The 14,487-nt window shown below is 40.4% G+C and overlaps 3 protein-coding genes across 5 annotated transcripts in view; all 3 read left to right on the top strand.

Moving 5' to 3' along the window:
• Positions 1 to 3,787, top strand: part of dph6 (diphthamine biosynthesis 6) — a 54,015-nt gene extending 50,228 nt beyond the window's left edge. Inside the window, exon 15 of the mRNA XM_029494007.1 lies at positions 2,600 to 3,787. Within this exon, the coding sequence (XP_029349867.1) occupies positions 2,600 to 2,718 (119 nt within the window). The 3' untranslated portion in view covers positions 2,719 to 3,787. The remainder of the gene's footprint in view (positions 1 to 2,599) is intronic.
• Positions 3,788 to 6,226: 2,439 nt separating this feature from the next.
• On the top strand, positions 6,227 to 10,353 carry LOC115035712 (zinc finger protein 770-like). The gene is made up of 2 exons (XM_029493675.1): positions 6,227 to 6,317; positions 6,665 to 10,353. The coding sequence occupies exon 2, from the start codon at positions 6,697 to 6,699 to the stop codon at positions 9,988 to 9,990; it is 3,294 nt and encodes a 1,097-aa protein (XP_029349535.1). The 5' UTR covers positions 6,227 to 6,317; positions 6,665 to 6,696; the 3' UTR covers positions 9,991 to 10,353.
• A 62-nt stretch (positions 10,354 to 10,415) lies between these two features.
• Positions 10,416 to 14,487, top strand: part of aqr (aquarius intron-binding spliceosomal factor) — a 41,188-nt gene continuing 37,116 nt past the window's right edge. For all 3 annotated transcript variants that reach the window (XM_029493672.1, XM_029493673.1, XM_029493674.1), the window contains exons 1-11: positions 10,416 to 10,531; positions 10,986 to 11,074; positions 11,211 to 11,267; positions 11,548 to 11,588; positions 11,681 to 11,716; positions 11,800 to 11,920; positions 12,076 to 12,216; positions 12,787 to 12,855; positions 13,015 to 13,115; positions 13,234 to 13,310; positions 14,084 to 14,148. In XM_029493672.1, the coding sequence (XP_029349532.1) occupies positions 11,000 to 11,074; positions 11,211 to 11,267; positions 11,548 to 11,588; positions 11,681 to 11,716; positions 11,800 to 11,920; positions 12,076 to 12,216; positions 12,787 to 12,855; positions 13,015 to 13,115; positions 13,234 to 13,310; positions 14,084 to 14,148 (783 nt within the window). In that variant the 5' untranslated portion in view covers positions 10,416 to 10,531; positions 10,986 to 10,999. The remainder of the gene's footprint in view (positions 10,532 to 10,985; positions 11,075 to 11,210; positions 11,268 to 11,547; positions 11,589 to 11,680; positions 11,717 to 11,799; positions 11,921 to 12,075; positions 12,217 to 12,786; positions 12,856 to 13,014; positions 13,116 to 13,233; positions 13,311 to 14,083; positions 14,149 to 14,487) is intronic.

Here is a 14,487-nt window from a genome sequence, read left to right on the forward strand (position 1 = left end):
TTTTGGTCACTTGAAGGCAACAGAGACAGGCTTGGGAACTGTAATGTTTCATCATAATGAAATCAAATTAGACACTAAACTTTGTCGCAGCAACAGTTGCACCTTCATACATAGACATGATATGGTGCAACATTCGCATCAGTGAGCGAAATATCTGGCAACAGTGTAATGCTGTTTTTCAAAATATTTGCGCTGAAACCCGCTGGATGCGGCGCCTGAAATGTGTGCCTTGAGTGAAAGTAAACAAAAGCAATAAAGGTGTGAGCTGGAAAAACCAGAGCAGGATGCGAAAAGACAATATGAAGTTCTGTTGGGCTGAGGAAAGCTGCGGTCCTGAGGCAATTCTCCAAGTTCTTCATTACGACTGACTTTCACATGCAAGTAGTCATGTGGCTTAATATAATAATATGAATGTATTGATCATAGCTGCTTTACAGACGTTTTCTGTTTCTTTGTGGCTCCGCTGAACTGCACACAGCCCCTCAGCCTCTTTGTTCATTCTCTTTGGACTAAATGAACAATTTTCATGAGCAAGCACTTGCTAATTGCCACCTCGTTTACCGGTTAATTTGACCAGTTTGGAAGTCAGTGTAGCACAACTAAAAACCACTGGCTCTGGGCCTTGGCCACTGCTTAAAAGCCCTGTAAGCCCAGCAGGCATCAACCATGCCACACAGGAATCCTCTTTTTTTCTTTCCTTTTTACCACAAGCCTTACTGGGAACCCCTTCTTCTATTCACTTAGGTTTACAGCATTTATATATTAATAAGTTCAAAAAATAAATGGCTGTTGATGTTTAACATAAAAGGGTGTGCTGGGCGTTAGTAATGGTTTGGTTTTGAAAACACAGAGATTTAACCGCAGCATATTCAGCTCCCTGTGTGTTTGCTGTGAAGCAGAATAATGGCTGGTCCTCTTGGGTAGATGGTTTAGTTCCATCCCATTGCTAATGCGATGGCTTTTGAATCTCGCAGCCTCTGTCCACTGGGCCTCTCAGTGGGGCTCCCTGTGTAGCCCAAAGGGGGGTTCAGAGACAGAGAGCGGGGTGGGTATTGGGTGGGAAGTGTTCATGGTATTCTGTCGGATTTTCTAGAAGAATTTATTGGGGTTTTGAGAAAAGCAGTCTGCGTAATTACTTGCTTTTAACTCAAAAAGCCGAAACAAAAACACACACATAAAATTGCCTGGTCACTCAAGTCACCTTCACCCCCCCCTTGTGTCTCTCATCCATGCATAAGCAGGCATGTCTGTGTACACAGGCACTGAGAGAGACTCAAAGAGAGAGCACAATTATTTCCTATCTGTAAGTACAAAGATTAAAACATCCTGACATAAAAAGGCTCAGTGCACAAGGTGTGATGAAGGGTGTGCTTCTTCTCTTAATAAAAACCATCCTGTCTGTGATCTCCCTAGCTCATTCAGCTGTCAGCTAGCCATCTCCAGAGGATCCTGCTTCCCAGGGTGCACCACATGCTCTGATAACACATATTTAGGCTTTTAATGCCCTCTAAAAAAGGCCTATGTTCAGTGGGGGCATTTTAAGCTGAAGCACATATTAGCTAATTAGGGTGTGTGGGCTCTTTGTAAGGATGTTTGGCATGCTGCGTGTACTTAAAATGAAAGGGAGCGAGGCTTATTAAATTGTGCTGAACTGCTCTTGAAACCTCTATGTCCTGATTTCTCTCTCTCTACAAGTTCACATAGATGTCAAACAGTACTGCTGCAGAACTAGAGGATGCTATCATAAGAGGACTAGATTGCATTTGTCCACAGAGACACAAGATAACTTGGTTAGCAATTGCATTTTGTTGGTATACATTATATTAGGAAGACGTCATTGTGAAATTAGAGAAACTGAAGTAATTGTTTAAAAAAAAAAAAATGCTTTCCCAGATCTGTGTGTAGTGTGTGTAGTGACCATGCAAAATCACACGGACCACACCCAAATCCCATCCAACATGCTGTTAAATCCGAAGAAATAAGGGAGGACAGCAAACCATAAGGCAGGAACACTTGTGACCTATTAGTGCACAGAGAAGAAGAGGGAAGAGCCAACGTCCCAGCAGGCTACTGCTAAATAGACAGCCTGTCATCAAGACCAGGCTCTGAGACAGTCAATGAATTCTCACATGTCCACGACTCTCTGTAGTCCAGCCACACACACACACACTGAAGAACATCTCTCAGCACCAGTAAAGCTGAGCAGCAGTCCCAATGCTGCTTCTTGACATTACAGCACAGCAGGAGCCAGGGAAGGATCCATTCCACTAGATCCCTCCAACAAGCTGCTCAGTCGTCCAAAAGGGCATGTCAGGGTTAGCCCCCCCCTCGCTAGCTGTAGCTTTTTGTTCAGTCTTTGCTGACCATATGTTTACACTTCAGGGAGTTGAATGGGGGTTTGGAATCTGCCAAGGATTTAAGAATGCCAATAATTTGTAAATTGGCCCAAGTTCCCTGGTGAAAGAGTCAAGTGCAGCCTCTTTCCTCTGGCAGTCCTACTAGACAGCTATATGATAACCTAGTGTCCAACTCCAGGTAAAGTTCTGACCTAACTAACGACTTTTTTGCCCTCATCCCTTTCCCAATCTTTACCTGTCAGGACTTGAAGAAAGTTTACGAAGATCACCAGAAGAGCTCAGTCCCTCTGTGGCCCTTGTTCCAGTTCTGGACTTGCCCGACTCTCAGATCGTCCACCTGTCCTGCTGGCTCAGTCTATAGAAACCCAGATTCATCCACAGCACTGGAATTCAGGGGGGCATTCATGGAAGAGCAACTGACAGCCCAACACATAATGACTTACAACGAGGTGTCAGGGAATGTGGAGAAGAAACACTGCGTAACTGCTCAATAATGTTACATGTTTATCATGACTGATTGTTGAAATGCAAAGCTACATCTGTCTCTGTTTGTGGTTTTGAGGATTTCTTTATTCTACTTTGTATCCCCAGAACCTAGGCCACTAATCCATGGTGTCCTCCACTGTCATTGTAGACAGCAGCAGCTGTTACTCTGCCTTGGAGAGGAGTCTTATAGCACTTTGGTAACCTAAGGCTGCATACCAGGAGACTAGAGACCCGAGTCTACAAAAGGAGACAGTAGCAGTGTCTCATTCCATGAGGCAATAAATTATATTTCCTGGATCACACTGTTTCTGTTGGAATTTCTCTTAGCACGCTAGCTACGACCCCTCATAAAGGCCCAGCGCAACCACTGCCACCATCTGTTCAGTTGTAAACCTATAGATTTACTGTGTAACTGGATTGTGGCTGTGTGTAATGTGTGCGGATGAGGTGACTGAGTTTCTCCTGCTCATGGTCCATGGGTTTCAAGGTGTGTTATTATTGTGTCACAGGCAATCAGCACCAAGCACCTGAAAAGATTAAGCCTCTTTATGTTTTCTATTGATTCTTAGGCAGCCTGGTTAATAGAGGAGGGGGACACTACCACACACAGCTGCAGGGCAGGTGTGTGTTCTGTGAGTGTGTGTGTCGGTGGTGGTGCTGGTGGTGGGTGGGTGTCAGTGTGACGACGTGGGAAGAAAATAACACCATTAACCATTGCTCCTGGAACATTTCTTTTCTCAAAGATCATGAACCGTATTGATGATCTGAGTTGGAATGCATCTTCACTTCTCGCTATTCTCATCTTTGCACTTGTGATGGCGGGAGGGTGGACTGTGTTATTGATCTTCACCCACCTCAATAGTGTTTTGATTGTTGTATCAAAAATTTAACAATAGATATAGCCAGTGGAGCCTACGGATTTTCATTGTGGGTTGAAAACACAAACAAGCAATTATTTATGAGAGCAAGCAAGTCATTGCCCCATAAATATAGTGTGTTAATGTTTATCTGTTTTTTTTTTTTTTTTTTTAATAGCCACCATGAGGGGAGATTCAGATTTTTTTTTAATGATGTAGTTGTCAAATTAGCACCAAAAGATGGGCATTTTTCTACATAAAGAACTTTTATCATCTACCTACACTTCACGCATGTTTAGATTGCAGTAATTTCAATAAATGTAGCTCTTTAACTGTTGCAGATTTGACAAAGATGCAAATCTAAACAAGAAAATCCTCTGAAAATGTTTTATTTGTCAATTATCATGGTTAATTTAATATGAGAATCTGTGTAGGAGATCAAATCCAAAGTAATGTACACTTGACTGTGATGAGCGAATGTGCATGTTTGGCTGTCTTCCCAGATAAACAACTGAGATTGAGGAGTGGTTTTGAAGACACACATAAAATCCTGGGGAATTATGTTTTAATTTCATGCATGTGCCAAATTTATTTTCATCATGAAAAATTTCTTCATTGACTTTTGATGCCATGTGCATTTTTCTCTGTGCATTCAACTGCAACAATACATACAAATACAAGCAGAAAGAGACAACATTTCAGTAACGCACACACACAAGCTCTTCCGCTGAAATTTTGTGTCTAACAACCACTTGTCGATCACACTGTAAACATTTAGTGCTGTCTTCAAGCAGGCTTGTTTTTATCCAAACATGGGCACACCCTCATCATTACTCAGTGTGATGGCCCATGGCAGACACATTTCTTTGTGTCCTTTCCACTGTGTTTCCTCACAAAATGAAAAAAGACAGGGTGACATTTGGTTTTCTCATGTGTTTTGTCAAATGTACTTTTTTTTTTTTTTTTTTTTGTACAAAGCTGACCTGCAACCACTCTGCAAACAAACTAGCTGTTGTGGCTAACATTGTCCTTTGTGTGCAGTGTACCAGCCTGCGGCTCTTGTCATTGTGGCCTTGCACATGGACTTTAACTCTGTGTTTCCTCCTCTAGGCTAACCAGGCTGATGTGTGTGAGCTCTTTTCCCATAGCAGTGGGCTACAGTAGGGGAGCTTAGCTCAGGAGTAACCTTGCAGCACAAGACGCCTTGTGACGCTGTGGTTGGTTTGTCCCAATGACTGTGTTTATTTTTTTGGTTTTAAAACACTTTTGTTTCGTAATGTATTGTTTGATTCTGCTGACATATTGCGAAAAAAAAAATGTCTTCATGGTGCCAACACCGTCTTAACTTAGTAAAGCTGACAACTCAGAAGCAATCTCATGCTATTGAGTGGTGTCTGCCTCCATCTTGTGGTCAATATAAGCAGTGTGATGAAACCACCTGAGATTTCAATTCAGTTTGTACAGTATTTTTATTTGTACCCTGAGTCATTAATCTGTTAAGCCAAGCCTTCTTATAGCTAGAATTACTCCACATTTGGCTCTCCTTGAACTGATCAGATAAAAAAAAATTAATTTGACCAATGCTCTCCATTCAGTGAGAGTATATAGTTTGAAGTGCACAGCAGAGCAAAATGCTTTCTCTCCATTTCATTTTGCTGTGCACTGATAAAATATGGTCTGAATGACAGTAAAGAACTTACTATAAACTGAGTTATGTCAGGTACATTTTATTTATATAACACCAGCTCACAGGACAAGTTATCTGAAGGAAAATAAAGCTGGTTTAAATATGCTGAAGAGAGAGACCAGTGGATTTATAGATGGATGTAATCAAAATAAACTAATCTTCTGTTTTAACAACTATATAATAATAATAATTCTATGACTGCCATGTAAATTTAACATCTACCTGACCAGAAGTTGTTGTGCTTTGAAGTACATAGTATCTATTTACAGAATAAGAAATAATAAATTGGAAAACAGATGGCTTACATGAGTGGGCCATACATGTCAAAGTAGAAATCTTCTGGCCATCTTTTTTCCATTAATAAAATTGAATGGATTTGAACATAAATTCAAAGAACGAATGCAATTTGATTTGCTATGCGTGACTGTGACCTTGAAAGACCCAACTCTTTTAATGTTCAATGCTATTGACTATTTGGTTGAGTACAGTTCATTTTAAGTTGTTTGGAATATTTGGAAACTAAAATCATGCGTATACTGTGGTACTTATACCAACTTTAATATGTTCTACTAAAAGGCAAATCTTCAGAGGTGTCGCGACAAAGTCACCGTTTCCATAGAAAAAGGAGTTTATAGGACTATAAACCCATTCTAGAGCATGAGTTTTCTTGGTGATACTTTTGTCCAGTGTACCTTCTGACCGACAAATGAGAATAACCTCCACCAAAACGATCCCTATAGATAACTGTCTCACGTCTGCCCCGGATAGGAACCAAGTATCTTTGTCTCCCGCCGAACATTTTGAGGGACGTACATTCCTGTTGCTGGGATGACGTCAGAGATTGTCGCTCCGTTAGCGAGAAAGCTAAACACGGTCCACAGTCAGCTGTTAATAACTGTGGTAGTTATAAAGGGGCTCTAAACGCACAGAGTAAGTGTTTTGTTTTGTTTTGTTGTACACCAGCAGAGCAGGAGTTGTTAGCTAGTTTCGATGCTCAGTGTGATTGTTTTGCGATGTTGTTAACGCCTTTGTCAAGTATTATTAGCGTGTAATGTCATTTATATGAGACACTAAAAATTTCATAATGTGTGAAATGTGCTCCATCTGATTGCAGTAATGAGAAAGAAATTTTAGATGCATAAGACATCACAGCATTTAGATGTTCGTTAAACTAAATAGTCGTATTATTGCAATAATGTCCTGTGTTCATTTGTCAGTTGCATTAATAAGACTTGGTCCTTTTCTTTGACTCGTTATGACTTGTGTTTTTGCTTTAGGCCGAATAAGAAGACTACCGGATGATTGGAAAATGCACCAGTGCCCTGCTTGTCCAAAATCTTTCCCATCGCCCTATAAACTTCAGAGGCATCATGTCATCCATACCGGCCAGAAGCCCTTCATCTGTAAAATCTGTGGGAAAGCCTTCACGCAGTCTGGGCATTTAAAAACACACTTGCAGCAGGTCCACCGTTCAGAGCCTTCAGCTGGCGCCCAGCTGGATGACATTTTAACAAACATCCAACAATCAAAACCCGATACACCAGCTGCAGGAATGAGCACTTGTGCCAGTGGTAATTACACTCTGATGTCATCGTTGGCTGCCCAGCCAGAATGGAAAAGCAAATCAGTGCCTCATGATATTGTTCTTGCTTTCTCTGATGCTGGAAGTTCACCCAAAAATAAGTCATGTGTAAGTAATAGCTCAGTGACCCAAAGCAGTACCTCGGTTGGTATGGATCAAACACATCAAGCTCATTTGGCAAATGTGGACGCATCTGTATCCAAAGCCCACAGTGGACACACCTGCAGGATCTGCTTGAAGTCATTTACTACCCCGCTTCAACTTTGGAATCATCAACCGACGCATTACAAACCAAAACACATTCAGAGGGGCCAGCCTTTTTCAAAGGAGGCCAGTTCAAAGATGGATATTCACTCACAAGAACTCAGTTCCAATACAAGAAAACTGGCTCTGAAACACCAGTGTCCTAAATGTCTCAAAACCTTTTGTTCACCATCCAAACTGGAAAGACATTTTCTTATCCATACAGGCCAGAAACCCTACTTGTGTACAATCTGCCGCAAAACCTTTAGACAAAAGTCACACTTGAAATCCCACCTGAGCACAGCAAATAAGTGTTCAGTTTCTGCAAGCCATGGAATGAATAGACAGAGACTTTGTTCTGACGATCAAACTTCAATTCAACAACCTCAGTCACCACCTCAACAATCCACCAGCTGTCACAATCCTGTGGATTCATCCATGGAATTTAAGCTTCAGTGTAAAATAAGCGTAGATACTGTGCAGGCCTTGAATAAGGCTGAAATCAAGTTGGATGCAGTTGTAAAACCGGAACCATTCAATGCAGAAAGTCAGCGTCAGGGTATTTGTCATATGTCAGATGAAGAGTTCCGGTATGCAACACAAAAAGATGTTAAACCATTCCAGTGTATGATCTGTCACAGATCATTTCGGTTGGAAGTTAATTTAATACGCCATCATACAATTCATCTGAACCAAAAAGGATTGGGAGGTCCTGCTCCCATGCAAGACAATATGCGCGATTCTGAAACAATTAACCCAGCACACCCGGTGGAACTGAACAATGTTCAACCAAAAACATGGAGTGAAAATTTGAATGACTCTTCCTCTCAAGAGATTCTGTCCCAACAGAAGGAAACCTGCCATTCAACTGCTAAACAGCAGAGAATGAACTCTATGCATCAGTGCCAAACATGTTCAAAATATTTCCCATCTGGATCAAAACTTCAGAGGCACATGATGACTCATACTGGACAAAGGCCTTTTGGATGTGAAGTGTGTGGAAAGAGATTTCGGCAGAAAACACACTTGAGGGTTCATTGTCGCACTCACCTGTGGTCAAGATATCAAAAACAGCGATCTCTGTATATCAATCGGCCACCTTCACGCACAAGCTGGTTTAATATGAAGTCCTCAGCAGACGTCCAGATCCAGGAAATGTTATCACAAAAACAGGGTGTTGTGACACCCAATGGTAGAGATGTAGTGTCTGTGAAACACCCTTCTAAAGAAATCTTTCCGAATAATGACCAGAGACAATTGGAGAACAAATTGTTGACGTTTATCTCAAAGAAAAATGAGGTTTTCAAAGTGAATGTTAAAAAGACACAGACTTATAAACCAATGCAGAATCCAAGCTATGGAAAACACAAGTGCTTGCACTGTTTAAAGGCTTTTCCAAGTGCATCTAAGTTACAAAGGCATGAAATGGTACACACAGGCGTGAAACCATTTCACTGTCCTGTGTGTGGGAAAGCTTTTAGGCAGGCCTCACATCTGAAAACCCATGGAAGGACACACTGCAAGAGGAAACCGTCCAAACCAGTCAATCAACAAGTGGACATCAGAAAACTGAAAATCAATAGTCAACACCAGCTTTACCCAAGAATCACCATTTGCATCCCACAACAACAAATGTCTGTGAACAGAGACACTACACATTCAGTTTTGGTCGGTACTGGAAGTAGAGGACAAAGAGCATTAATCTGTACCAGCCATGAAAAACCTATAACAGAAATGAACAGTGTCTTTAAATCAAAGCCAAAAAGTAATACTTGTGAGAAAAAGAAACGTCATGTTTGCAGAATATGCTCTAAGAACTTTGTTTCTCCATATAAGCTGTCAAGGCACTTGGTCACTCACTCTGGGATAAGGCCGTATAAATGCACTTTGTGTGGCAAAACCTTCACACAGCGTGGTCATCTAAAAATCCACGAGCAGAGTTGCAGACAACACACTAGGACCTCAGATGATAGCCAGAGAGAAAGGCGGGATCCCAACCATCTCCGGGATGAATGCATTGAAATCCTAGCTGACTGCACAGATTTCAGTGTGGATGCAATGAGAGCACAGGCAGAGTCACATTATGACAATGTTGGTTATTACGCATTCACCAATGGAGGTTTATCTTATTGCAAAGAGGCAACAGATACTGAGTGGCTGACAGTACAAGAAGTAGGCCTAACAGAGGAAAATAACAAATCAGATAAAAAACAAAAAGAAAATTACAATCAAACTATAAACAGGGATGAAGACCATCATAGCTATTCGTTTCCCTCTGAGCTTGCTTTTGAAATAAATAGGCTTGTTGAAAGTCAAAACATGGCAGCTCTACCTTTGTCACATCATTATGAGGGTAATGCAGAAAATGGAGAAATGCCGTATCAGCATGGAGGAGTTATAGCAATTTTTGAAGGCAACAAGATGCTCAATGATGAACCTGCGAGTTCTTTGGATGGGGATCGAATCCGGGTTGACTTCACAGATGGCTACTGGTGTGAACCACGAACTGTGTTTCAGTGTGACAAGTGCTTTGCAAATTTTGAAAGCAGAGGTGATCTAAAGCAACATCTTTGCTCAATCAACGTCCAGCCTACGATGTCAGGGTCAGCCCAAAAGAATCAATGTGATGTTTGCTGTAAAACTTTTGTCTCTCCTTCTAAACTGAAGAGGCATTATCTGGTCCATACCGGTCAGAGGCCATTTACGTGTGACATCTGTGGAAAAGCTTTCACACAATCATCACATGTCAGAACACACAGACTGCTCACTCACCGATAATCAAATGTTACCATGAAATGTATTTATTATCAAGTTATACTATTGATTTTCTTTTTCTTTTTTCATTATGTCTGTGCATGTACAGTACCTGTCAAAAGTTTGGACACTTTCTTATTCATTTGAACGGGAGCTTGTGTCCAAAACTTTGAAGGGTTCTGTATGTACAAGTATGTAAAGTACAATAATACATTGTTATTAATCTTTTATTTGGTGCTTTGCTGTGACTTGTGCTCAGTTCATTCTGGCTGAAAAATAAAACAATCCTCAAAAAAGAAAAACTTTCAGCGACGATCAGTTCTTGGTTTGGTCCCCGCTATTCACAAATCTAATTCATTTGATCTTGTTTTATGTAATTACAACATTCGTCGTATTCGTTCCAGTATGGCACGGGCCCGGAACTGAAGACATGTAACATGTACCAAGGGAAGACTTAAAGAGACGCACTTTGTCAGGAAGTAAGCCGCACATAGCGCGTTTTGATTGTGTACATGCGTAACGAGCTTTCTTAAGGCGCCTCACTCATGCTATGAAATAAATTAAGGTCAGTGGATTTATTTTGTAATATATTTGTATGCGTTATGGGACCGTGTGTAATCATATCATCAATGTATATTTCGGTCAACTCTTTGTATCACTAGCTAGTTAGCTTAGCTCCTCGTCTGATGTGGTGATACAGCGAACGTCACTAACACGTTACATACTTAATCTGTACATTTAACTGTTTATGTTTTATGGGTACGATTATTTACAGTATTTACAATCATACTCTCTATATTACTCTGTATTATAAAGCTCAGTGAATTAAATGTTTTACTTTTCAACCTACGTGCCTGCTTTCTGTGTTCAACACTTAGTTGTAGCTTCTTTACCCGACTTTTTTTCCCCCTTAAATCCGGAAATTCTGTACAAATAGCCATACACGTAGTTTATTTTGTTTCAGTGAACGGATTTAGTGTTTTCCAAATATTGAGTTACTCTCCCTTTCCTTTTCTCAGTCGAAAAGGCCAAGATGGAGAAAGAAACCCCCGCTAAAAAGGCAGCAGCTCCTTCTGTGTCGCAAATCAATGCGGAATATGTCACACAGGTAGTTCAAGTTTTTCAGTTTTTTGTTTGTTTGTTTTAAACTAGAATTGTTTGTGTGCTGTGGATCACACGATCTTCAGTCTCTGTGTATGTGCTGCCATGCCCACTTCTATTTACTTACTTCTGTCTTGTTTCAGTTGGCTAATAAATATTGGGCTCCTCATGCAAAGAATAAACTGCCATTTGACCCAAAGGTGAGATATATGCGTTTCTGTGTCTTAGAGTTATTTCTGTGTTTGAACTACTTTAATGAGAACGTTTCTGTTATGTGCACTGTGTTTATTACAGTGTTAGTTTACTTGTTAACTGTAAACTTTTTATCATTTAGTCTTAAAACTAAATTGTAAAGTGCTGTTTTTACCATTCGGTGACTTAAACTTGGACAACCACACATTATGCTCTTAGCATTGTGATAGGGATCATCTGTGTTTGTCTAAATCCTTCAAATTGTAAAGTTCTCTGCTGTTTGTTTAGGTGATGGAAGATGTTTATGAAAAAGAGATTCTTCAGTCCAAGTAAGTGAATATGTAGCATTTTCAACTTGAAGTGCTCCCCACCTAATTTCTCTATCTATTTTACACATATTTTTTAATGTGTATGTTTTCAGATTTGCCATCAGAAAAATTATGCTGCTTGAGTTCAGGTAAAACGTTTACACTTCCTCTCATTCCTAGTATTTGTAATGACTTGAAAGAATGTATACTCATTTATTTTCCTATCCTCCAGTCAGTACCTTGAGAACTACCTATGGGTGAACTACACTCCTGAGGTGTCTAGCAATGCCTTCCTCATGTCCATTTGTTGCATTGTCAACGAGAAGTTCAGAGAGAATGTTCCAGCTTGGGAGGTAAAAAAAAACAAAACAAAAAACAATGCAGTATTTATCAAATGACGCTTGTGATTACGTGGTGACCAAACTTGCGAGACCCGATTTCTACCATCACCTTCAAACTGAGTGTTTTCTACAACAATGTTGCATTTGTGTTGTGTGGTGTATATCAGGTGTTCAAGAAAGAGCCCACCCACTTCCCTTTCTTCTTCAAATGTGCGATGGAAGCTGTGTTGGCAGGCGAGGAGGCTGGCCTCACTCTGAGGGAGCAAACTGTGCTGCTGGTCTTCCTGGATCACTGCTTCAACAGTCTGGTTGGTACAACCAATTAACTTATTGTAATTCTGACGTCTACTGAATGTCTACTTTAGCTGTACTTACCGAGTAAAGAAATTATTCCCTAATTTCTGGGAGGGTTGGTCTTCTGCATTTGAAATAAATTAGCATATTGGCATTCATGCTAGTACTTAAATGGAAGGTTTCATCTTGTATTCTGATAATAACATTTAAACATTGAAACTAGCTTTTATCTGTTGTTGTGACTGAATAGAAATTGAAGGATACCATAACATTAGTGGAGAAAAAGCTAGTGTTTCTAAAATCCACTAGGTGGCGGTAGTGTACCAGGAAATATAACTTGGGTGAAAACCCACCCATCTGCAGCCGCATTAAACCGCTGGGAAGCACTGCAGATGTCTCACTTTAAAATCTGCTGTGATCACCTGGTGCATTTTGAGGATATCGTATAAAGCCCTCTAAATATTTTAGTTGCAGACTTTTATCATGGGCTGAAGTGTAATAAAAATCTGTCATGTGCAATATATTTTGACATCTCCCTCCCTCTCACTCTCTCTGTCCCCTCGTTCTGTGCACATTCCTGCCAGGAGGTAGATTTGATCAGAGAACAGGTGCAGCAGCTCATATCTCTGCCTATGTGGATGTGCATCTTACCAGTAAGACTTCAACCAAATACCCTAATACATTTTTTGTGTGGTTATAAGTGCACACAAAGTAATTACTTTGTGTGATACTTTCATTGAAAAGAATTTCTTCCTCACTGTGACACAAATTCTGTGATAAAATCCATTAATTTGTTTCTGTCATGTTTGCAGTCTAGACTTCAACATGAACTGAAGAAAGTTCCAAAGCTGCAGAAGTTTTGGAATCTAATAAAGAAGAAATACGATAAGATGGATGCTGACGCAGCTGAGCAGTAATTTTATTTTCTTTGCTAGCCTGTTAAGTTTTATACAGACTAGATAATCATGTGCTGTAATCTATGGGTTTCTAAGCTCTTCCTGATTTTTCTTTTTTGTGTGTGTCCTCCTCAGGGCAAAAAAAGAGAGGACCTTCCTCTCGGCTCTGATTAAAAAATTTCTTGCAGTTCTCGTGTCAATCCCACCCTCAGGTAAACAACAAAAATGCTTTTATTTCCTTTGGGGATCTCATGGTGTTCTTGTTTGCAACTGATTAACATGGAATTTCTTCAACCAAAACAATGGCCATTGGATTTTGCTAAATTACTTTTAATAAATAATGCTAAGAGTCAGAGAGCACATCTCTTATGTAGAGATATCGACTGAGTGAAACACAATATTGCCCATTTTGATCAGTATTTCAGTCCTTTTCTTTCTTTCTGACTTGTGCAGCTGCCGAAGAAGCATCTGCTCCAGCTGTCATGGAGCCACTGGCGCTGTCTATTATGTTGTAATGCAGGCAGACACAGAGCCCCCCCCCTCCACCTGAATGCTAAAAACAGACCATGTTTGTTTTTGTGTTTAGATAGAATTCAAACCTGACAGGACAGATTATAGTATAAAGACCAGCAGGAGTCAAATCACTCTAATACTTGCTACATTCCTCAACTTTAAGTGCATACACATTTACACACAAACAAGCACACCAACATGCTTAATGAGGACTGAGGTCCCAGCATGCTGCTGTGCTGGCAAAGCAGTATCTCTCAGTGAGACTCACACACTCAGCATGGCACCTTAGTGTTGTCCACATGCGTTTGCTGTCCTCATTTCCTTGTTGATAACTACACAACCTCCTTTCTACTGCTACATCTCACCCCTGTCTATTTTGTTTTGGCCTTGTATGTTCATATTTTCAGATCTGCTGGTCTGTCATATTACATTTGTCACTGACAGCACATGCTCCTCCATCTTTTTTCCACAGAGACTGTATCCATGGACAAAGTACATTATTGTGAGCGATTCCTTGAACTCATGATTGATTTGGAGGTAAGACATAGCTTTCTATTCCACCACCTTATTTGGTGAAAATAAAATTGAAGTATTTGAATGCAGGGTGTTGGCCTTCACTATATTTGCTTAATCACAGTGTACTGATGGTGTAAACACCCATTTCTGCAGCACTCATTTGCCTTTTGTCCTTCATATTTATGTCCAGTCTCAGCTTCTTCCAATGCGTCTCTGTCTTAGCTGTCTGCAAAGCTATGCAGGATTTGATTAGTTTTTGAGTAGGAGGAAAGGTTATTTTCCGCATGATGGGTTCTGACATGTGGTATAATGTGTAAGGCAATGTGTAGTGTATGTCGTTTTGATCAAAGTATAATCACT

Source organism: Echeneis naucrates, chromosome 22 (assembly GCF_900963305.1).
Source record: "Echeneis naucrates chromosome 22, fEcheNa1.1, whole genome shotgun sequence".
Classification (NCBI taxonomy): domain Eukaryota; kingdom Metazoa; phylum Chordata; class Actinopteri; order Carangiformes; family Echeneidae; genus Echeneis; species Echeneis naucrates.

What these genes read in the sequence shown, in the direction of transcription:
- LOC115035712 (XM_029493675.1), top strand. Translation starts at nt 6,697, where the DNA reads ATGCACCAGTGCCCTGCTTGTCCAAAATCTTTCCCATCGCCCTATAAA.